At 34.0% G+C, this 25,555-nt stretch overlaps 1 protein-coding gene across 3 annotated transcripts in view; it reads right to left on the reverse strand.

The window, feature by feature from the left end:
* Positions 1-25,555, reverse strand: part of RFX7 (regulatory factor X7) — a 141,155-nt gene that overhangs the window by 31,077 nt on the left and 84,523 nt on the right. For all 3 annotated transcript variants that reach the window (XM_059180579.1, XM_059180578.1, XM_059180577.1), the window contains 2 exons: positions 18,773-18,855; positions 17,212-17,334 (listed from right to left, as the gene is read on the reverse strand). In XM_059180579.1, coding sequence (XP_059036562.1) covers positions 17,212-17,334; positions 18,773-18,855 — 206 coding nt within the window. The remainder of the gene's footprint in view (positions 1-17,211; positions 17,335-18,772; positions 18,856-25,555) is intronic.

The following is a 25,555-nucleotide window of genomic DNA, read 5'->3' on the forward strand; positions in this document are numbered from 1 at the left end:
TAGCTCTAAACCAGAGAATAGATGGAATGTAGAACTGTTAATTTTCTTAGATGTGATAAAAATATTATAGTTGTAAGTAACTGTTTTATCCTTAGGCATATCCACAACTTACTTTCATATGGTATAAGAAAAAAACTTAATTCTAGGTAGAGAATATCTGGATATTCTTATATTACTCTTTCAAATGACCCAGCAATTGCATTAGTGGTTATTTACCCCAAAGATACAGAGGTAGTGAAAAGGGGGCCATAAGCACCCCAATGTTCAAGCAGCAATGTCCACAACAACCAAACTGTGGAAAGAGCCAAGATGCCCTTCAATAGATGAATGAATGGATAAGGAAGATGTGGTCCATATACACAATGGAGTATTAGCCATCAGAAAGGATGAATACCCAACTTTTGCATCAACATAGATGGGACTGGAGGAGATTATGTAAGTAAAATAAACACAGAAAGTCAATTATCATATGGTTTCATTTATTTGTGGAACATAAGGAATAACATGGAGGACATTAGGAGAAGGAAGGGAAAAATGAAGGGGGAGAAATTGGAGTGGGAGACGAACCGTGAGAGACTAGGGACTCCGGGAAACAAACTGAGGGTTTTAGAAGGCAGGGCAAGGGGGGAATGGATGAACCTGGTGATGGGTATTAAGGACTGCATGGAGCACTGGGTATTATACACAAACTATGAATCATGGAGTACTACATCAAAACTAATGATGTACTATATAGGGACTAACATAATAAAAAATATTATTCTTTCAAAATTCTGTTACATTTGAAATTTTTTATAGTAGGATGTTAGAGAAACTGCCTTGAAAATAAAGCTATTCTTCAAAGTAGATGATGACAGTAATGAACAGAAAGTGAAGACATCTAAAAGAGTAATGATATTCCCCAAATTAGGAATTTGTTAAGGTCTTGCAGTGTCTATTTGGCAAAGTACCTGGCAGCATTACGGTTTTATAAGATGGTGAAATGTTAGTTTGCTGGTTTTGTGTTTTTCTGATTGTATCCACTATGGTTGATCTTTTAGACATGGCACAACACTGGGCTGCTCTTTCCACGAAATCAATGGTAGTTGAAAACTTTCTATCCTGTAATATAGCTTATTTTCTTAAATATACATTCATATTTGCCCAGTGAATTTTCCTGATTAAAATAGCTTATGTGGTCTTTTCACCCCAACCAAAATGGCTTAAGCCTTTTGTTTCTATAGTTAATTCACTGTTGGCATTCTTGACTTACTAGAGCTCAGTATAATCTGCCTCTCCTCTTCTATGGTCCATGGAGGACTACCTTGCTGTATGTACTTCTCCTTTAAACATGTATTTTTTCATCCTTGTTTAATTTCCCTATCACTTAGTTAAGTGATCCAGTAAAAATAAATAAATAAACAAAAATAAATCCAAGCACACTATCTTGTTAAAGTCTTTTTGGAAAGTTGGGGGTACCCTTTAACCTTCAATCTAAACACAATAATATGACCTAAATTTATCAGCAAATTTAAAAGAGTAAAATAAAAATGCTGAAACAGTGCCTATGTCATTTCTTAGACTACTTTTATCTTAACTGCAAAGACTTACTAGGCACATAGGATATAGTGGGGGCAGAGAAGAAAAATGCCACGTCAGGAATAGCCCAAGTTAGAGCTATCCAGTTAAATGAGTATGACCTTGTCAGCATCTTTCTTCCTTTTATCCACACCTATCATTACAGAGCTTAATTAGACAAAAACAAGAGGGCATTTTTCTTAAGCTATTATAATTCAATTTACCATTAGCATTCCTTCTCACTAAATTTTCTTTTCATTTTTTTATTTTAAAAGATTTATTTATTTTAGAAAGGAGGGGGAAGAGAAAACACACAAGCAGGGGGAGGGGCAATGGGAGAGGGAGAGAGAGAATCCTCAAGCAGATTCCCCACTGAGCACAGGGACTCTGAGATCATGACCTGAGCCAAAATCAAGAGTCAGCAGCTTAAACAACTGAGCCACCCAAGTGCCCCTTCTCACCAAATTTTCTGAAGTTAGGCAGCAATAAATAAAAATTCATAGATACTTTAATAATCAATTAAATTTTAAATAATTATGTGTATTTTTTCAAAACAGTTCATTTGCAATCATCAAAACAGCTATTTGATAAAAGGAGGCCACTCAAAACATGCAATGAAATAAATATGAAGATTCTTGATTATTATCATTATATTACAATGAAATGGTTAATTTAGTTAACTGGCTTTTTAGGAGCATCTAGTGTATTAGCACATTAAGTGCTTCTTTATTGCTAGTCTATCATTCACACAACTAATAAATACCAAGGAAAAACTAAGGACATTCAAGGTTTTAAAGAGACTTAAAATATCAGTGATACTCGGCACTCTGCTCGGCAGGAAGCCTGCTTCCTCCTCTCTCTCTGCCTGCTTCTCTGCCTACTTGTGATCTCTCTCTGTCAAATAAATAAATAAGATCTTTAAAAAAAAATCAGTGATACTGCTATCATCAATATATATATTTATATCTTATACACACAAGCACACCCGCACACACAGAGTCTCTGAGATGCCAGGCTAGAGTCACTAGAGAATACAGAATACCTAGCTTGAACAAATTCATAGATTCAGTAAGAGCTTCAATAAAATGGTAATTGCTACAGCACTGTATGAAGCAGGTTTCTTAACAGCAACACTACTGATATCTGGAGCTGGATAGTTCATTGTGGGGAACTGCCCATGCTTTGTGGGAAGGTAAGTAGCATACTTGGTCTGCACCCTGTAATAGATCCATGTAATAAACTGCAATTGTGACAACCAAAAAAGGCTCCAGGCACTGCTAAATATCTCCTGGGGGGCAAGACCCCCTTCAGTTGTCAACCAATACTCTCAAGAAACAGGTGTCAACCTTGGTTTCGTGGTAAAACACTTGGTAAGCTTTTAAAACTCCTAATGTCCAGCTGCACCCCACAAAAATTAAATCAGAGTATCCAGAGGGAGGGGGTAGGAAACAAACTTGTTTTGAAAGCTCCCCAGGTAATTCCAATTCTTACTTGAAGTTGAGATCAACTACATTAAAGTGACAATTTTATCTATATAATACTCTCTCCTTTGCAGAGTAACTATGAACTCTGAGAGAGTACTGGTACATTAGAGTCTTGAGCAGACTCCATGCTGAGTGTGAAGCCCATGTAGGGCTCAATCTCTCAACTCTCAGATCATGACCTGAGCTGAGACCAAGAGTCAGATAGATACTTAACTGACTGAGCTGCTCAGGCACCCCATCCTAACACATTTTTTAACCAAGTATTTAGAAATTCAATAGCATTGCTGCTTATGGTCAAGAAGAAGGGGGGTTGTGTGGGGGTTAGGGAGGGGTGCGGGAGGTAAAGTAAATTAGGAATATGTTTCCAAAGATATGCTGGGATGTTGTTTCTTGATAATAATTTCTTTCCATCAGTTGTGAGAGAAATGCATACAAACATGCAACTAATAAAGTTAATTTAAGGTTCTTCCGCATACATTTATAATGCTTTTACTACATTATCTCATCAAATTCATGGGCTTGAATTATTAAAGAACTTAATGATCTCAGCCTATAAAAGTTTAGTCAAGACAGAACGTGGTGAGCTACAGAATAAATAGGAGGTGAGGAAGAGAACTCTACTGTAGGGCCCAAGTCTGTTAACAGATTTGTCTCACAGATCTAGAAGTTACTCTGCCTTAGGCTGTCAGGATATTCATTTAAACTGTTTAAGTTGTCTACAAGGTGCTAGGTTACTATGGGGAGTTAAAATCAGTCTGGAAGACAAGTCTGAAAGACAAGAAAACTTGAGATAGTTATATAATCACATGCTGTGTTGCACTTCCAAATGCCAAATTAAGAAGGATTCTGTCTAAATATGATGGACAGACCATATGCTTAAAAAAACTCCAAAAAACAAAAAGACAAAAAGAAAGGAAAGTTAGTGTAAGGAGAAAATACTCCCTCCTCCCCAATTCCTCAAGGCACAGAGTAACAGCAGCCAGAAATAAATTCCTCAGGCAGGATAACAATACTTTGGAGAAATTTTAAAGGAATGGGTAAAAGTCAGAGACAGCAAAGGTGAAGTGGAAATCTAAAGCCAGTTTGGGTAGTAGTGGGGAGGGGAAAAGGGAATACAATGAGTGTGTAGATGTGTTTAAAGTCTACCAAAAAAAAGAGTCCATTTTCCCCTTCCCAAGGGGGTCCAGGGTCCAGAACTGCTACCAGCAGCCAGCATATGCTTCTCAAACAGAACTCTAGAGGGATCTTTCCGAAGAACTGAATGATCCCTGGAGAACATACAGATCTAGAAATCTCTCAATATAAAGCCTGCTCACCTAAAAGTCAAGCCCAACGGCAGATAAGGCTATATATGGAACTTAACCTGCCATTTAAAAATATGAACAGATAACCAAGAACCCACCAGACACACTGAAGACAATCTCCAACACGAAAATTAAAAAAAAGAACCCAAAGTTACAATAACAAAAAAAAAACACAGAAGACGCAGAGATAATACAGGAAAGATTAAAAAAAATTCACATCTCTATGTACCGAGAAACTTCTATCCAAATTAAAAATGCACAAATCCTTAGTTAATTTCACATATTCAAATTTCTTACTGATATACCACGTTTAATTCATAACAGCATTGTTAGTATTACCAAAAGGCTAGAAACAACCTAGATGTTCATCAATTGTGGTCTACACATATAATTCATAGGACAGAATAAGATGCAGCCATTCATGATTAATAATTATGATTATGCAATTATAATTATTTAGGTATAATTCATGCTGTTATGGAAAGATCTCAGGATCTGTTGTTGGGTAAGTGCAAAGTACAAAACCAGGTAAATAGTATGCCACCATTTCTGCAAAAAAATGGGAAACTAAAGTATCTAATAGTACTTACTTGTATACTATTACAAAATATTGCTGGAATGATACAAAAGAAACTAGAATTGTTGCCTATGGGGACAGAAAATGGGTGGCTGAAAGGCAAACGTGAAATGCAATTTCTTCCTTACATATCTTTATACCTTTTTGATTTACAATCACATGAATATAGTAATTACTCAAAAATTAAATTAAAATGGATAAAACTATAGGGGTGTATGGGTGGCTCAGGTGAGCATCTGACTCTTAATTTCAGCTCATGTCATGATCTCAGAGTCATCACACAGCCTGGAGATGGGCTTCAAGCTGGGGGTGGAGCTGGCTTAACATTCTCTTTCTTCCTCTGCACCCCTCCCCCAACCACTGTGTGCACAAATACGCTCTCCCTCTCAAAAAAAAAAAAAAGAGATAAAACTATAGCTTTTGATCCAACAATTTCCCTTCTAAGTAGTCCATACTTCAGTGTTACTTTTATACAAGTATAACAATATATAATTCAAGATTGTGGAGTACAGTATTATTTCAATCATATAAAATGTTTGTAAATAAAGAGCCTGAAAAACACACACCATGGAATATTTATGAAATACTGTGCAGCAGTTTAAAAAAAAAAAAAAAAGAGAGAGGCGTCTGGGTGGCTCAGTGGGTTAAGCCTCTGCCTTCGGCTCAGGTCATGATCCCAGGGTCCTGGGATCAAGCCCCCCCATCGGGCTCTCTGCTCAGCAGGGAGCCTGCTTCTCACTCTCTGCCTGCCTCTCTGTCTATTTGTGATCTCTCTCTTTGTCAAATAAATAAATAAAATCTTAAAACAAAACAAAAAAAAAAAAAAAGAAAGAAAAAAAAAAGAATGCAATAACTCTCTCTATATATGGACCAAAAAAGCTCCCTAGGAATATTGCTGTAGTGATAAAAGTCAGACCTATATGTATGGTATAGTTTAATTTGAGTTAAAAGAATAAAATTTAGGAATAACTGACATTCCGTCTATATATCGAAATATAGAAAGATGAGGCACCTGAATGGCTCCATCGCATCAGACTCTATTTCAGCTCAGGTCATGTCATGGGATCAAGACCCACAAGGGGCTCTGTGCTTGGAGGGAGTTTTCTTGAGGATTTTTTTCCCTCTGCTCTTCTCCCCACTCACAAGCACATGCATGCACACTCTCTGAGTAAATACAGAAAAATACAGCTATTGGGAATGTTATAATCTCAGGAGGATGTGGGATGAAGAAGAGTAAAGAATGATTTTTATTTGATGCTATACTTTTAGATTTGCAGTTTGTTATAATGAGCATAAATCTGTATATGATTATAGAATAACAAATTAATTAATTTGAGTATCTTATACAAGGTGTTAATATCCAGGACATAAAAAGAACTCCTACATTAAATTAAAGAACTCAATGACATTAAAAACAACCTAATAAAAAAAATGTGCAATGGGCTTGAATAAATCTCTCCAAGTACGTACAAATGGCCAACAAGCACAAAACGTACTCAATACAACCTCACACCTATCAAAGGGTCACTATAAAAAACCTAGAAAATAACAAGTGTTGACAAGGATGTGAAGAATCTTGTGCACTGCTGGTAAGCATATAAAATGGTGTAGCCATTATGAAAAACAGTATGGTAACTCCTCAAAAAATTAAAAACAGAATTACCACATGATCCATTAATTACATTTCTGGGCATAAACCCCAAATAACTGAAAGAATATCGTGAAAATATATTTGCACATCCACATACATAGCAGCATTATTCACAATAGCCAAAAGGAAGCAACTCAAGTACCCAAGAATGGAAGAATGGGTAAACAGAATGTGGCATATACACACAATGGAATATTCTGACACATGTTATAATGAATGAACCTTGAGAACATTGTGCCGAGAGAAATAAACGAGACACAGAAGGGCAAATACTGCATGATTCCCCTTAGATAAGTGATTCCTAAATTAGTCAAATTCATGAGATAGCATGGTGGTTTCCTAGGGCAGAGGGAAATGAGAACAGGTAGAGTTTCAGTTCTATGCAAAGAAAAGAGTTCTGTTGATGAGTTGGGAGCGTGGTAACACAACAGTATGAATGCACCTAAAACTACTGAACTAACTACACACTTAAAAATGGTTAAGATGGCAAGTTTTATGCATTTTACCACAAATTTTAAAAAGTAACAGAAAACATTGTGGTTTTATTATAAGCAAGGCTTAGTGTGAGGTTTAAAAAGTAACTTGCCTATTTGGAAAGAGGAAACAAACATTATATTTAAATGGCAATTTAAGGGGCGCCTGGGTGGCTCAGGGGGTTAAGCCTCTGCCTTCAGCTCAGGTCATGATCCCAGGGTCCTGGGATCGAGCCCCGCATCGGGCTCTCTGCTCAGCAGGAAGCCTGCTTCCTCCTCTCTCTCTGCCTGCCTCTCTGCCTACTTGTGATCTCTGTCAAATAAATAAATAAAACCTTTTAAAAAAAATGGCAATTTAAATTGAAAAACAGCAGAATATGACAGAATGATTAATTTTAAATAAGTATCAAAAATCAATGATTTTCAATCGTTTTCTCCCTTCCTTCCTAATGCATCTGAATTTTAAGTCACTTATTTTTCCTATCAGCCACAGTAGCTCATTTTACTTTATTATTTTAGATTAGCACCCTCACAGTAGCTTATTTTATTTTATATTAGCATCTCCACAGTAGCTCATTTTAGATGGCAACAAATAAAACCAGGCTAAGGCTTATAGGTGAGAGTAGGGATTCAGAAGGAGCCTGGGTTCCCTGCTAGTACCACAGAGCTGCTAAAAGGAAAACTGAATTCTTTCTTCTTAAAACTACTGTTCAGGGCCTCCTGGGTGGCTCAGTCATTAAGCATCTGCCTTCAGCTCAGGTCAAAATCCCAGGGTTCTGGAATCGAGTCCCAGCTCCCTAATCAGTGGGAAGCCTGCTGCTTCTCCCTCTCCTACTTCCCCTGCTTGTATTCACTCTCTTTCTCTGTGTCAAATAAAGGAATAAAATCTTAAAAAAAAAAAAAAAAAGAAAGAAAAGAAAAGAAAAGAAAAAGAAAGAAACTACTGTTCATTGAATGTTCTGTTACAGACAAATGAATTTATTCCTTACTGGGTAAGACCCAAAAAAAAAAACAAAAAAAAAATTTGTTTACTGCTCCCCCCTTCTACTTCTTCGTTCTCCATCTCTTAGAAAACCTATCTGTAAACACCTATAAACCTTTTAGAGCATTGCAATCAGGCTTCATTTCTCAGTACAGTATGTAGATTGCTCTGGCAACAGATCCCAGCAGCCTATTAACTCACATATAACATGGATCTTTTTCTTGTCTTCCTTTTACTTTAGCTCTCTGAGGCACTGGAGACTGGAGTAAACTCCTTAAAATCTCTCTTATCTGATTATACCATGCTTTCTTATTTGTGTTTTAAATTCTTACCCATTTTTGGACAGCTCATGTTCTTCTGCCTAACCCCTAAATACCAGTTTTCTCCCTGTCCTTATCATTTCTTATTTTCTGAGATACTATTCTATTGTTTAAATATTCAATGACTCTCCAAGACCTACACATGGAAATAAGTCAAATTTTCTTGGCCTGGTCTCTGATATCATCTCTTGAACTCTGACTATAAGCTATCATGCATTTAATAATACACCTTCCACTTAGAATACCTTTCTGAATCCCTAGTCTGTTTGGTAAACTGTTTTTACGATTTTACACAATACCTCTTGTGTGATGCTGGCCCTTACTCTCTCAGGTTGATTTGGAAACTCTGTGATCTTTTTATTTAGTGATCTGTTTCTCCTATTTGAAAGTAGGGACTATGTATACATGATTAATGCATATACATATTCATGTATATATGTACACATAAATTAATGCACTCAAATTTACTTTAAAATCATTTATTTTAATTTGTTGATTTCACTAAAGCACTACTAATTTCTTCAATGATCTCTTTGTCCTTGGGAGTGGTAATGCTTAAGTCTTATTTGCCTTAGTTTAAAGAAAAGTACTAAATATCTCCCAACTGCCATTAATCATGCTGGGACAGATAAAAAAACGTTAAGGTAGTAATAATAGTGACAAACTGATAACTAAAGATTCAAAAATACATAATGACTGGGCTCATAGTCATATACGGGTGGGGGTACTGGAAAAGACTCTGATTTTAAATTAGGAGACTTGTTTTGTATTTCTAGTTATGATTACAATGTATTTAGTGCGGTGAGTATGATTTGGAAAAGTCAGTCAACCTTTCTACAACTGTGTCATATAAGAGAACCAGTTCCTTCCGATATAATACCACTTTTGTGGCTCTATTCTGCCACTCCTCTATTATACTTTTTTTCACTAAAGAGTTAAGAAGTTAAAGACAGTAACTGAGGAATCTGTGAAAGTACAATTGGTCAGAAACAGAGAATGTGAGGAAAAGCAATTGATTTAACTTGAAAGTCAAGTCACAGAAACACAGAGAAAAGAGAAACTGGGATAAAAGCCTCTAAGAAATAGACCATACCAAGCAAGTGTGGAAAAAAAAAATCTTACCTTGAAAGTAATAATTTAAACATTAGACAAAGTACTTAGGATAACAACTCAGACACTGTTAGAATATATTTCAATGATAGAAATCTTAAACCAATTTTTATCTTAAGACTTATTTAATATCCATATTTAACTGTCAAATATGAACAAAAAGTAATGTTGAAAAAATTTATCTCTTTTATGCTTTAGCTTATTTCTAGCCAGTTAAAAATCTTTAAAATATAATTGAGGCATGGCAAATGCTGCTCCAAAAATTTTAATTTTGAAAAAAGCATCTGGAAAAAGTTTCTAAAGGTCATATGGATTAGTGCAAAAAGAGCCAGCCTTGAAATAACAAAACCTGGTTTCAAATCTACCTAGTTATTTCATTTCTTTGAGTCACCCGTAAAGGGAGGGATGGATGGTATTTGTTTCCACTTATTTTATACAGATGCTATAACATTAAACAATATATTATACACTTAATAAATTTATAAATTATGCATACATGCTTAGATTTAACATAGATTTATCACTATCTTAACACCATTTTTTTTTAAAAAAAGATTTTATTTATTTGTCAGAGAGAGAGAGAGCACAAGCAGAGGGAGAGGCAGGCAGAAGGATAAGCAGAGTCTCCGCTGAGCAAGGAGCCTGATGCACGGCTCGATTTCAGGACATGAGCTCAGCCCAAGGCAGATGCTTCACCAATGGAGCCACCCAGGTACACCATCTTAACACTCTTAAAACAAGTATTTGTAGGATCTGCTTCTGTCTTCAAGGTTGTCCTAGAAGTTTCATTTACATTAGTTAACAGAACAGAAACCGCAAACTTAGCTGGTAAGCACCAAAGTATCATACATATAAAATTAATGTTTATACACAAAATGGCTATATAAAAAAATTAACACAATCATACTCCTTAAAACATTAGAGAGTTTTTAAAAAGGGATTTAGAGAGAACATTTGTTTAACAGAAAACACTGCAGCCAAAGTTGTGAAGTTTACAAATCTGAGAGTTTGTGCTTCTACCCAGAATGAAAGCAAACAGAATTTCAGGAGTGCTAAAACAGGCCATATATTATTTAGTAAGAAATCCGTTTAAGATTAATGCTTATGTTCTTTCCCAGGCAACAGGAGAGAGCAGCAGCAGCTACTACTGTCCCTGTTGCTAAGTGTTTCTAACAATACAGACTTTCTAGATTGGTTCATTCTATCAGCTTCTTCTATTGATCAGATTTCAAGACCAGAAACAACTTTAGAAACGTAATATAAAACAGCTTACATAAAATGACACAAATGGCTTAAAAAAAAAAGATGGAGATATATATATATATATATATGACAGATACCCAGATTGGGTCAAAAATATTCATATCAAAGGAGAATTTAACACAAAATACACTTAATATGACACAGGATCATTTTTTGTTGACAAAAGGCCAAAACTATAACAAAGATAAAAAGCATGAACCTTTTCTTCTATCAAACAGCCTGGAAATCTATAAAACAAAACCCATTAAAAATATTAAGAGGAACTGTGAGAAATGTGACTTTGTAAGAGATTAACATACTACTCATCTTCAACTGATTAAACAGACAGAAAAAAAGGATTTCATAGAATTTGTAGGATTTGAAAAATATAAAAAAGTGGACTTAGCACATATCAATATACTTGAATACACAGTGATATAAAAAGAATGTCCAGAAGTACTTATAGAAACTGCTAATTCGTTACGCTAAAAGTAGACCTCAACAAATATAAAAATTCAGAAACTGAATGACTTTCACTCTTTGATCCAATATAATGAAGCCACAAATTAATCAAGTGCAAAACAAAAGAAAATGAAAGAACTCTCTTAAGCACATGAAAAGTTAAAAAAAAAACCCACCAAACTTCTATTTTGGGTCAAATAAGAAATGAGAGCTATAAAAATCACACTATTAGAACATAATGGTAATTTAACAAATCATATCCATACCTAAGGAATATAGCCAAAACCATAATCAGAGGTGAACTCATAGATACAAATGTTCATATCTTAAATATGAAAAGAATGAAAACAAAGAATTCCATTTAAAGAGTAAGAAAAAAATCCCAAGGAAATTGGGAGAAGGAAAAGAAAGGCACCTAATAAGTAAGAAAAGGACAAAAAATCCACCCAAAACCAAACCAAAACATCCTGATATATCTTAACTTCATTTTTTTTCTGGGAAAAGAAAAAACAAAAAACCAAAACAAAACAAAGAAACAAACCAAAACAAAAAAACAATAGAAATAAACTACAACTCAGTATAATTTGAAAAAAAAAGGTAAAATGCAAATGTTTAAAAACTAGAAACACAAAAATAGATATGAGATATAGAAGATAACTCAATTTAGTAGAGTAATATATGTAATGCTATGCGGATACATTTGAAAATGTGACTGAATTCAAGGAAAAACAAATTACTAAATTTGACTAATGAAGTAAAAACCTAACCAGAAAAAACCCACAAAAAATTGTCAAAGAATTACCTCCAACAAAGGCTCCAGGCCTAGATGGTTTTATAGTTGAGTTCTTTAAAACTTTCAAGAACAAATAAGTCCCATGCTATATAAACTGTTCCAGAGCACAGAAATTTAGGGAAAGAGTTCCAATTCATTTACGAAGCTGGCCTAACCCTGATATCAAAACCTGACAAAGATAGCACAAAAAAAGAAAATTACAGACCAAAATATTCACTCATAAATACAGATGCAAAGATCCTAAATAATATACTTGAAAACAGAGATCAACAGCACACTAAAAGATTACACATCTTGATATGAAGAGAACATTCATTCTAGAACTAAAAGAAGGGTTTATATGTTAGGTAATATCTTTATATATCACATCAATAGCTCAAAGAAAAAAGCACTTCATAATAATCTCAATAAATGCCCAAATGAATCTGATAAATTTCATATCCATTTCTTACAAAATAGCAAATAAAGTCCTGATAAACTATAAATGATACATCCTTTACATCAAAGAACTGTAAGAGAAAATGATGCCCATCATTGTTATTATTTAAAATCAGAAGGAAAACCCATTACATGTAATAAAATAAAGAGAATGAAGAAGACATACAGAATAAACTTTATTCAAGTCAAAAGTAACAACTGAAAAATTCAGTAAGTATAAAATGTACAACATAAATAGAAGTCTACAGATATCCTATAAATCTAAACAAATCAACAGTAAAGCAATAGAAAAAATATTTTTAATATAAATAATACTATAAAAATTACCAAGAAATAAAACTTAATTAGAAAAACAAGTGGACTTAATTGAAGGGAAAAAAACAGAAACGTCAATGAAGGGTACGAGAAAGATGTAAATTAAGAAACATACTTCTAGCTCTGGAATTAATTTTTCTAATATAAGATTTCATATTTAATGTATTTTGAATCAAGATTCCTTTGAGGTTTCCTTTTTTAAATTTAGAAAAGTGATCCCAAACTTGATATGAAAAACATTAACTGGTCTGAAAATAAAACCAAGGAAAATTTTTAAAAAGAGGGATAGGATAGTAAGAGGAGTCTGGTCCTACCAGTTTTTCAAATAGTTAATAGTTAAAATATTAAAAATGATATGGTACTGGAATAAGAACAGAAAATATCAAAGAAAAAAACCGAGGCCAAAAAGGGCTTTAGTAAGTTCAAAGTTATATTATAGATTAGTGTATTAAAGAGAAAAAAATCATTCAATAAATGAGGCTGGAATAATTAGTTAACAATATTCAGGAAAAAAATGAAATTAGTGCCTTATCTAATGGCATTCACCAAAATAAATACCAGATGGACTAATGGATTATGCATGAAAAGTGAAATAAGAGATATCTTTTTAAAAATCTAGGAAAAATACATGGGTATTCAGCCGCTAGAGGCATGGGGAAGTTCTAAGCATAACAGCAATGCTATAAGCTGTAAAGAAAGTGGCTAAATCAGACTACTTATAAAGAGATTAACAAAAACAATAAACAGTAATCTTGAAAAAACATTTCATTTTAATAGTTAATATCTTTAATATATAAAGGTCCATAAACCAGCAATCTCAACTTTAATAACATACACTGAATTAATTATATCATCAAGAATGTTCACTGCAGTGTTATTTGCCACAGTTCCCCCTTCAAGTATTGTGTAACCAGTGGGGCCAAATTTAGTTAAACAATAACAAGAACATATACACAGAAGAAGGTATTAGAAAAAAATAAAAAGAAAAAAACCAAAGTGGTTATTTTTAGATAGTAAGATTTACTGGTACCAGCTTTTTTAAAAAAAATACATTTATAACTCTTTCCCAAAACTGTAATGATGAACACATACTAATTTTGTAATTCAAAAATAATATAAACACATTAATGATCATTTTCATAAACACGAGATTATCAGAATCCAAGTTTCAACCAATATAAAAGTTCAGGATCATTTGTAAATTAAGCTGTTTTTGCATGCTGAAAGCCCCTTAAAGCTTTCTGTTTCTATTAGTACTTAATTTAGCATGAAAATAGAGTTAAAAGAAGTCAGTCACAGTGCTATTTTAGATTATACCCTCATTTTTTCTCTCAAAGGGATTTTGATTTTAATGACTGTAAAAGGGATTAATTTCACAAAAAAATATATCTGAACATCATTGCAATAAATTATACAAGGGTCTATATACAATAGAATCATTTAAAATAAAGGTATATTTAATAACATTTTTTTTCAGTGAGTATTTAAAATAGAATCAATTTATGACTGGTCATTCTATGTTAAGTTTTTTTGCAGGAAACCTCATTAAGGTACTCCAAATAGGAAGATGATTAATTAGTCTAAAAGGCCATTAGGAAAGGACAAAATTTCTCTAAAAATATTTTCAGAGAAAAATGTAATTTTTTGTCTAACTGAAGTCTCTTCTGTGATTTAAAACTCTTGTACTTAAAAAAAATGTAGTTAAACTTCATTTTGCTTTTTTTGGACAATACAACTTAAAATAATTTAAAAACTTTTTAACTAGTTATTTCCTGATATGTTGATCTACTTCTTGCCTGTCTATAGTCCTCCTACATTTTCATCTCTCAAGTTTTTTAAACCCACATGGCAAATTATGGTTTAGGCAATGGATAATCAAATGAAAGAATGATTTGAATCTGGAGCTCCCACGCGCTATGAAGTTTTGGCCCCATACTTTCTTCTCAGCCCATGTCATGCTAATACATCTTACTGTGCTATGTCTCTTATCCCAGTTGTATTATTTATAGTATGTATACTAATCCGTATTTTGAGCAGCTTATTTATTCAGCCTAAGGAGAAGTCATAGCCAACTTTACTTCTAAATACTTGACCAACCTTTTCTACCCACACAGTATGCTATCACTCAAATTTAACAAGTTTTGCCTTCTCACTCATTATGAAACACTCATGGAACCTGAGTTCTAGGAATATATTGGCCCCTAAACTAGTTTTGTGACACTGGGAGAGTCACCTAACTTCCTGGTTTTCAGTGTTTTTATCTATACAATGGGGACAAGAATACACTAAAAGACTTAAGTCTCAAAACACTGAAATTTTATTATCAATGTCAGGGATCAGAGTCCATTCTAATTGCTCTTAATATTAAATTAGTGTCTAGTATGTGGAAACCCTGTAGGGAATACAAATGAAAATAAAGTATATTCTTAGTGAAATGGTTTTTGAATTAAAATACCCAGACTGAGATATAGTACTTTATAGTATTCTACAGAGGCATAATCATTACCACGGTTCTTTCACATTCCATAAACAAAACAGGTATTTCTTTCCTAGTCACATTATTATAAAAAATTTCCCCTAACTACTACTTCCCCTTTCAACTCTAGTCAAGGTCCCTTCCTTTTATCTCTGCTGCTCTCCACTACCACTGCAACTTAATTACTCAAAATTGAAGCTCCCACTGCTTCCACACAACGATGAAATGCTTTATTTCTTTTTTGTTTAGGAAAAACCTATAACTTTTCATAATGAAAAGAATTATAAGAGTTTATAGGAATCTTGGAAAATGATTTAATAGAAAAATAGAACAAAGGCAGGAAACCTTTAGGAACATAAGGACTGCTTTAGTGGGCCAGAATCACAGTTCCACAAAGGCAGGGTACAGTCTCTAATGACAATGCAAAAAAGGGTTCTACTGTGGAAAGATGTGATTTCAAAAAAAATATGAATATTTCAAGTTCTCTGATTAATTCATTATGAAAATGTCATATATTATTTTATCCATTTTTCTCTTTTGGGAAACTAGCAAGACATCTCTGGATAACTTGTTCCTCAACATTTCCTACTTCAGACAACTTTTAGAATTTTAAAGCTATAAGAAACCTCATACTTCTTCAATTGCCTCACTTTATAGATAATGCATCTGACAAAAAGAATTGTTAAAACAACTGTCTAGGTCACAACTTTAATGACAGTTATCTATTCTGTTGATACTCAGTCCAGAGTTTCTTCAACATATCATATGTTTACTGATATTAACACCCTTTTAATTAATATTTGCTTCTTTGTAGTTTTATAGGGTTATCTGTTTTAATTAGTTAGGTTTAGTGAAAAATACTTACTATAAATACAAACATATTTTTCATGAACGAGAGGAGCTGTCTCTTATTCATTATATCCTCAGAATTTATACAGGGTCTGGCACGAGCAGGTATTCAACAGATTGTTATAAATTAAGAGAATGAACCTTATTATAGACTTGGGTCACACACACTCTTAGATTTAATTTTCTTAAAAAAAAGAAAAAATCTAAGGCTCTTCAGTTTAATGTTGTTCCCTTGATCATTTCAGACATTAGTCTCTCGACTTTCTCTAGCTCCATTATGTTCCTTAAGGTGAGGGAATCAATTTTGAATGAAGGTAGAGGTTTTCTTTCTAAATACCAACATCTCAGTAAGTGTGTGATCTTACAAGTGTATGATCTTAGCATGATCTTACACTGGTTAACAATAGCATTTATCTGACACTTTTCTTTCAAACTGTATAAATACGACACATGAATGCTTGCTGGTGTGACACTTAAATACTCTTAAAATGTTGGTTTTATTTACTCTGCCAGAATAAATTCTGTCAAAAATGTTAAACAAAACTAGACTTAGCAACTATTACATTGTCTTTATCCAGAAGGCCCATTAGTCTCTTTATTTTTGCTTCCTATATTTAAATAAATTATCTGTACAAATGACATTATTTGAAAGTCTAATACATACAAGCCACTGAACTCCCTCATTCATGAATACGTATTTCACAATATTCTAGAAACTTAGCTTTTTTGTTTTTTGGTTGGTATAGAGAAGGATTAGAACAGTTTTGGACATATGAAAAAGGCCTGTAGGAAGTCTAAATTAAAAACATGTTTTAGTTTTCCCTTACACATTGACTTATTTATTGCCTTCCACTATTCTTCTAACTCCAGACACACCCTTCCTTTCATCCTTAAGAACTCTATAGGATCCCTTTCATTCATCAATCCTTTATCATCATCATTCTACCCTCAAACATCCCTCCTATCATCCAAAGAGAAATCCTTTCATTCAGTATCTGTCCTTGATGATATATGCTACCAGAGAAGCTTACAGATGGAAAGAACCTTAGAAATCTCTAAGTCAAAATCCCACATACCACTGTGATATTTACTAATGATAAAACAAATTATTATGGCCAAATATAGTACTTAAATGGTTTAACACATCAACATGCCTAATGTATGCACATGATACTTACTTGTACTCATCATAGACTTCTTGTTTGGGCAATGAAGTCTCAGGATGTTCTTCCAGCGTATTTCGAATCCAGGAAAAGGCATGCATTTGTTGTGCCCGACTAGATGACACGGCATTCTGATCACTGATTATAAAACAAAAACATGTTTTAGCTGAACGAGACAGCAACTGATTGATAATTTTTGAGCCAAGCCTATAAGTTCCATTAAAGAATTGTGTGTAAACACACTATAAGTGACCAAACCAAACTCAAACCATACAGTAGATGCCCAGTTATCTATATGCAAATTGCCCACCTGTGGTTGTGAGCCATTTTCTACAGCTAGTGACTGACCGAAGTTACTGCCCTGCTGCATCCCTCCGATGGTCTCTACAGAGGCACAGGTGATGGAGCACTGACAATGTAAGGTATTCGTTTTGGTGAAAATGACCTCAAAGTGGATATTTGTTCACTTACTTGCCTGTTCATTTGCCTAAATTTGCCAAATCATCAAAGTTTTAAAGCAAGCTATAGAAAAAAATAGTTTCTATTTGCTTAGTATTTTCAAATAACTACCCTTGAGCCCTCCAAGCTCCAGAATGCGATTCACACCAGACAGGTTTTGAGAAGACAAACTTCTTCCTACAGTCAGTCCTTCCTACAACTTCCTGCAACAGTCCTTCTCCAGACCAATACTTCTACTATACATCCTAAGTTTTTACTATACGGCAGAGTCATTTATAAACTAAATCTATAAAATGTACACCCAAGATAACATAAGGGAAGATCCTTTATTGATTCTGACATTCATCCCAGCTAACTAGAACAATAACTTATTTAATTCCAAAGAAGATAGTGAGCAAGTTTCTAGGACAAAAAGATGATTAAAATGGTTATAAAATTTGGTTTGAGGGAGAAGGGGTAAAAGCAACAGAATTTTCATGTTGTTTTCTTTTATACACAATTATAAAGTAACAGAATTTTAAGTATAACTTACATGAATGAAATGAACTTTGAGAAACTTAGAATAATGAAACTTTTAATAGCAAGCATGAGCTAACACCTCTATTTTCTACATGAAATTATTAAATATTTTTAGTAATGAAAATATAGCAATATTCTCAAACACACTTAAAGTATCTTATATTTACAATAAATTCATGTTCCATATATGCAATTTAAATTTTTCTTTTTGATATTCTGTCAACTGTTCACCTAGCAGTACTAAAAAACAAAAACAAAACTCCTGTAGCTTCATTGCTTATAATATGCATGATTTATTTTTTGCTTTTCTGTCCAATTTTTACAATCCTTCACACTGCATAAATACATTGATCTGTTTAAAAAACAACCCAAATTACATTTCATAGTATTTACCCAGATGTAAAAATGAATCAGCAAAAACTATAAGTAAACACTTAACCAAATATGATCAAAGACTAAAAGATCTACTATTTTGCCATTCTGTTTTCTGATGATTTTCGGAATAGCACACAACAATAACAACCATGACACACACCCCACACACCATAGGAATGTCCTATTAACACTGTAATTAAGGCAAAAGCAAGAAGAGATATACCTTTTCTCTCCATTGTTGAGACCAGAAGGCAGCTGAAGGTAGAGGTAGAGTTTCTCTAGGTCTGTAAAATTCTCAACTTCTTTCTAGTTACAAAAGATGAAAAGGAAAACATTTTTAAAACCTTGTTTATCCCTCAACAAAATTTACTAACACCCATGTACTGTTGGTAGGAATGAATTTACCAATTTAGGTGCAGCAATTGTGGAATACACTGTGTAGGTTTCTCTAAAAACAGAGATACCATATGACCTAGTAATTCCATTGAGTATTTACCCAAAGAAAATGAAACCATAAATTCAAAAAGATATATGCATCCCTATGATTACTGTAGCATTATTTACAATAGCCGAGATATGGAAGCGACCTACGTGTCCAGTGATAGATGAACGGATAAAAAAGATGCGGTATAGATATACAATGGACTATTACTCAGCTGTAAAAAATGAGATTTTGCTAATTGCAACAAGATGGATGGACTTAGAAGGTTTTATGCTAAGTGAAATAAGTCAGTCAGAGAAAGACAAATACCATTGATCTCACTCCTATGTGGAATCTAAAAAATGAAACAAACAAAAAAGAGTAGGAACAGACCTGTAAGTACAGAGAACAAACCAGTGGCTGCTAGAAGGGAGGGGATGGGCAAATGGGTGAAGGGGAGCAGTAGATACAGGCTCCCAGTAATGGAATGAGTAAGTCATAAGGATGAGAGGTACAGCATAAAGAATATAGTCAATGGTATTATAATAGCATTGTACGGTGACAAACTGTAGCTACACTTGTCAGCATAGCATAATGTATAGAAACTTGCTGGATCACTGTCATACACTTGAAACTAATGCAACATTGTATGTCAACTATACTTCAATAAAAAATAATAATGAAAAAATACTGACTGTGTAGATTAAACCAGATAGAATGAATCACCTGCCAAAGAAAAAAATTAGGCTTTTTTCTCATCAGTAAAGTAATAGTTAAGTTGTTTGACAAATTTATTGCACATAAAAAGTTACTAAGAGAAAATGGTAATTTCCTTTTTTTTTTTTTTAAGATTTTATTTATTTATTTGACAGACAGAGATCACAAGTAGGCAGAGAGGCAGGCAGAGAGAGAGGAAGGGAAGCGGGCTCCCTGCTGGGCAGAAAGTGGGCTCCATCTTAGGACTCTGGGATCCTGACCCTAGCGGAAGGCAGAGGCTTTAACCCATTGAGCCACCCAGGCACCCCTGGTACTTTCAATTCTTATACTCTAGATACAAATAAAATCAATGTTTAGACAAAAAATTTCTCAGTTTTAATCACATTCAAAGAAGGAGTACTGCACAGGATTACAGGAAAAGTTCTAGACTAGCAGTCAAAAGAACATTCATCAGTTAGTTTTAGCCTAACTATTTAACGACTATGAAGCTTTGGTGCTCTGTCCAATTTTCCTTACAAATGCAAAATGGGTGAGATGACTTCTGTGAACAAATGACTGATGATGCTACTGACACATGGAGATAGAACTGAGGTGTAAAAATACTGAAGTACTACCAACAACCCCTTGCACACAATGCAGATGTAATTATTCACAGAGCTGCAGCAGGGGCTATTTGGAGGACCTATTTGTAAGACTCTGTAGCTTTTCTGCAACTATATCCTTTTGTCTCTAAACCTATCCTTTAAAATAATTTCTGCTATACTGAGGACTGTATATAGCTTTCTTTCCCAGCTCTGTTTGCAACAAAGTAGCTTTAAATGTGCCACAAACCCCTGTTACAATAAAAATATAGTGAAATTCTGGTAGCCCAATTCAAGTGAAACTCCATTGCAACTGAAAACGTGGACAAATTATTGGCAGTCCTGATAACAGAATTTATCTTCATATAATAAAACACAGATCCAATTTTAAAAATGTTTAAAACAACGTAACTCAGCCTATTCTTAGTCTCAACAGAATTCATCTATAAGACAATTTAATCCTAGAATTCATCCACAAAATGATTTAATCTATCAATTACATGTAAATAACTCCCAAATCTACTTTTTCTTTTTCCATTCCACTGTCTATGGGGTCTTCTTCCAATTAGCTCTCACTCCAATACCTAATAGATTTATCAGCTATATCCTATATAACTCTCCTCTCAAACAAAACAAAACAAAACAAAACAAAACAAAACAAAACAGATATTTTCTTTCCCAACTGTTCCTTAACACCTTCTTTTCTCCAGTTCCCTAGTGTGTTCAGTTTTAGAGTATGCTTAATTTTGTTCCTCATCATACACTCCACTTTATTTAGCTCTCTTAACTCTTTACCCCATATACTGCCAGGCTCTTTATTTTCCTTGTCACTATGTAAGGCTAGGTGTTTAGCTTTCTTTTAACAGTAAAGAATTCATTTACTCACCGATTTTATTTACTGCCATGTTCTACAAATGATTTGCAATAATTACAAATTCAAAATGAACCTACCAAGACTGGAAATGCCAAATGAACAACATGATAGTCCTTGCCCTAAGGAACTTAGAAAGATTCGAAATCACTAAAAAGTACAACACTAGCTGGTTTCCCTACCTCCAACCTTCCCTTACTTGAATCTATCTTAAATATAGTTCCTAAAATACTTTGTTCAATATTATTAACATCACCCACTTAATCTCACCTAATCTCAACAATGTCTATCATATTAAATCCAAAGTAGACTAGGTTACAAAAAGCCCACATAAGAAGTTAAGTTCTCAAAGCAAAGTTATTGAAACCAATTTCAAGTTTAGGGGAAATCGCATATATTACCAAGTTAGTTAAATGAACTAAGGTGATAATTTCCTACTATCATGGTTGAAGACCTTTTTTTCTTCTTCTTTTTTAAGAGAGGGAGAGAGAAGGGGCAGGAAGGAGAGGGAGAGAATCTCAAACAGGTTCTACACCCAGCTTGGAGCCCAACATGGGGCTTGAACCCACAAACCTGAGATCATGACTTAAGCAGAAATGAAGATCACACACTTAACTGACTGACCCATCCAGATGCCCCAAAGATCTCTTCTGAAAAGTTATGAGGACTTTTCTCACACACATCTCAATCTTTGTAAGAAGATATACAAAAGGAAATCGTTAAACTAAAGTTTGATTTAAGAAATATCAAAAAACCTTCCAGGAAACCACCTCAAACTTAATTCTGCATGTGACCTAGTTAGTGCTTTGCTCTTTCACATCCTGAACAGAAAAGCCTGTAACAAACAATCAGATTCAGCATTCAGTTTGACATCATGTGATCCTGAGTGGGATCAATTAGATTGAACAAGATTCTTTGTGCAATGCAATCACCTTTTTTTGTTGTTTTAAAGATTTTTTTTTTTTTTAAGATTTATTTACTTATTTGAGAAAGAGTGTGCTAGCAGTGGGAGGAAGAGTCAAGGGAGGGAAAGAGAGAATCCTTAGGCAAACTCCCTGCTGAGCACCTGGAGCCTGATTTGGGGCTTGATCCTAGAATCTGAGATGATGACCCAAGCTGAAATCAAGAGCCAGCTACTCAACCACTGAGTTACCTAGGTGCCCCAAACTCAATCATCTTTTGAAACAGAATCCTGAAAGATGAGATAGAGCAAGAAGGGAATCCTTTTAATATTTTAATATCCCATTTAACTTTTTAAATTTCACACAAAGTACAGGAAGTAGGTACACATGCCTCACTATTCACTTTCAAATGATGCTTTTTGCCATATTTGCAAATTCGTTGACTTTAACAGATTACATAATAGTTGCATGGATTAAAAGCAGCTTATTCATTCTTTACTGATAGACAAATATCATAAAATTTTATTATTTCAAATAGCACTACAGTGAAAATCCTTAAATTTTGACTGGTGTATTCTTTGTGCTAGAGTTTTTTCTAGTGTAAATACTTAAAAGCAGAAATACTTGGTCATCAGAGATGCAAATCTTCAACTTTATTTGGGTATTTCCAAATTATTCCCTGAAACCATTATGCCAATTTATATTTCCAAGAGCAAAACTATAATTTTTCTATATCCTTGTTAAAATTTAAGATTTAAATGTTAGCTACTCTTATGGCTATGAAAAAGTATTTCACAGTCTTAAATTTTCTGGTTGAAGACCGAATATTTTTTCGTATTATTTATCATTTGAGTTTACTCTGATACAAAGGCTATCAAATTCTAGCATGCATCAGAGTCACCTGAAGAGTCTGTTAAAGATTGCAAAACCCCACCTTCACAATTCCTAAATCAGTAGGGTCTCAACTGGGGGCCAGAGAATCCTGATTTTTTTTAAAAGATTTTATTTATTGATTTGACAGAGAGCGACAGAGGGAATATAAACAGGGAGAGTCGCAGAGGGAGAAGCAGGCTTCCCACCAAACCAGCAGACCAACTCGGGGCTGGATCCCAGGTCCCTGGGATCAGGACCTGAGAGCCAAAGGCAGTCACTTAATTACTGTGCCACCCAGGCGCCCAATCCAGATTTCTAATCGTTCCCACTGATGCTGATACTGGTATTCAAGGAATCTCATCTAAAGAACCATACTGTTCAAGGAACCACACATTTGAAAGAGTATTTATCATGTAGTCTATATACTAATTCTCCATTGGCTATACATGCTGCTATTACATTCTCCTAGTTGTAGCTTGTCTTTTCACTTTGTTTTTGGAGTCTCTGATGCAGAGAAGTTTTTAATTTCCAGGAAGTCAAATATATCAACATTTGCATTTATAATCTGTGTTTTCTGTGTCTTGTTTTGAAATCCTTTCCTTATTTTCTTTTTAAGTATTGTTTTTCACATTTAGGTGTTTAATACCCCTAGAATTTATTTTTCTATAAAGCAGAGTTCTAATTAAAAATTTCCCACAAGTTTAGCTAATTGCCCAATATACTTTATTGTAGTTCACCAATTCCCTTCTCATTTTTTCATACCATATCTATTATGGGACTCTTGTTTACTTACAGGTTAACAAGATATGCCATCTTTACTTTTAGTATTTAAAAACATCTTTCTCTATTAATTTAGAAAAAATCAACGATTTATCCTTGAGTGCAATATAGCAAAATGTATGATTCACTGGTCCTTCTTGAACTTGTGTCCCAGATTTTTCTATAAAAATATTACCCAATAACTGATTAACACAGCTTTGATAGAGCTTTTATAAATCTTACTTTAACAGGCAAGTTTCCTATTGATAACCAGTATGAATATATGACCTATATTATCTATTAAAAGCAAATGAAACAGCTGCTACTTGAGCTTGATAGACTGACCCTTCAAATCTAATCTATCTAAAGCAGTAAGATATAGCAGCAGTGAGGTGCAGAATATAGAATTAGAAGGTTTACAGCCAAACTCCAGATTTGCACTCATTAGCTTTGTGATATTAAGCAAGCTGTTCAAGCTGAGTAATCTGTAAAACCATGATAAAATGCTCATAAAATTTTTGTGAGGATTAAAAGTAATTTATAAAATTTATCTATGATAGATATTATTATTATATATTATTCTGAAATATATAACTGCTTAAGAGATTTTGGTAGAAGAGTTTATTATTTAAATTCTATCAACAAGTACATAATCTTTTATTTGAAAAAGCAAGATGTCTTCTAGGAAATATTTTAGCCTGGTGACCTCTACTAACTTAGGAGGTACGTAGAACAATGCTCCTAGATTTCATATATGAGCATCACACTTGCCCCTAAGTTACTGAAGACAATGTTCCACCAACACTAACTTTCCACAGGGTGAATATAGAAAAAGGTAGATACTATTCCCTCCTAAGCCACCAAGATGAAATAGAAATTAGAAATTAGAAATTAGAAATTTAAGCAGAATAGGTCAGAAATAAAAGCTCTTCCTAGGCTGAATATGGAATGAAATGTGTAACTTCCCATTTGTCTTCTATCATTAAAAAATACTTGAAACAATATACTATATTTCAAAAACTGAGTTTATTTTTAGCAGTCCTGCTTGTATGCTCAAGACATCTACCTCTGAACTATCAATATAAACAGGATAGATTGCCAAGGATCAGGTTGAATTTCAAATGTCTGACTACCAGAACTTGAAGCCCTTCAAGCAGATGGTTTGTATTTATTGCCATGGAATATAGTTATAAGGTAGTCTCTGAATGGAGAGATCTGGTCCTGTTTTTTTTTTTTTTTTTTTTTAATATTTTATTTATTTATTTGACAGAGAGAGATCATAAGTAGGCAGAGAGGCAGGCAGAGAGAGAGAGGAGGAAGCAGGCTCCCCGCTGAGCAGAGAGCCTGATGCGGGACTCGATCCCAGGATCCTGAGATCATGACCTGAGCCGAAGGCAGCGGCTTAACCCACTGAGCCACCCAGGCGCCCCGATCTGGTCCTGTTTTGAGGGACCATCTTGGATCTGGTTTACGCTATAATTTCTCAAATTTTTTCTATTTGAAATCAGTTTGGCTATAGTGATGTGTTTCCTGTTATGAGACTTCCCTCTCAGATGTTATTCAGGTTTGTTTGTAACAAGATCACAAATAAGCCCCCCCGGGTAAGGGCCGATACTTAACAAAGACTCTAACAAAGTGAAGGCTCAACTGTGAAACTTTTATGCAAATCCATGGTAAACTGACATCTGAGGATCATTATCTTTATTTCCAGAAAAAACTGAAACTCTTCTATTGAGATGTATAAATACCCTTCAAAGAACTGGCTAGGCTGACAATGACTGAATTCTGGTGGAAGAGGAACAACCAGGGTATCACAACCATAATTAGTTCTTTAAAATTTACTTTTCAAAGTGGTATCAGAAAAAGGTTTTTAAAAAAGTTT

Source organism: Mustela lutreola, chromosome 7 (genome assembly GCF_030435805.1).
Source record: "Mustela lutreola isolate mMusLut2 chromosome 7, mMusLut2.pri, whole genome shotgun sequence".
NCBI classification, from domain to species: Eukaryota; Metazoa; Chordata; class Mammalia; order Carnivora; family Mustelidae; genus Mustela; species Mustela lutreola.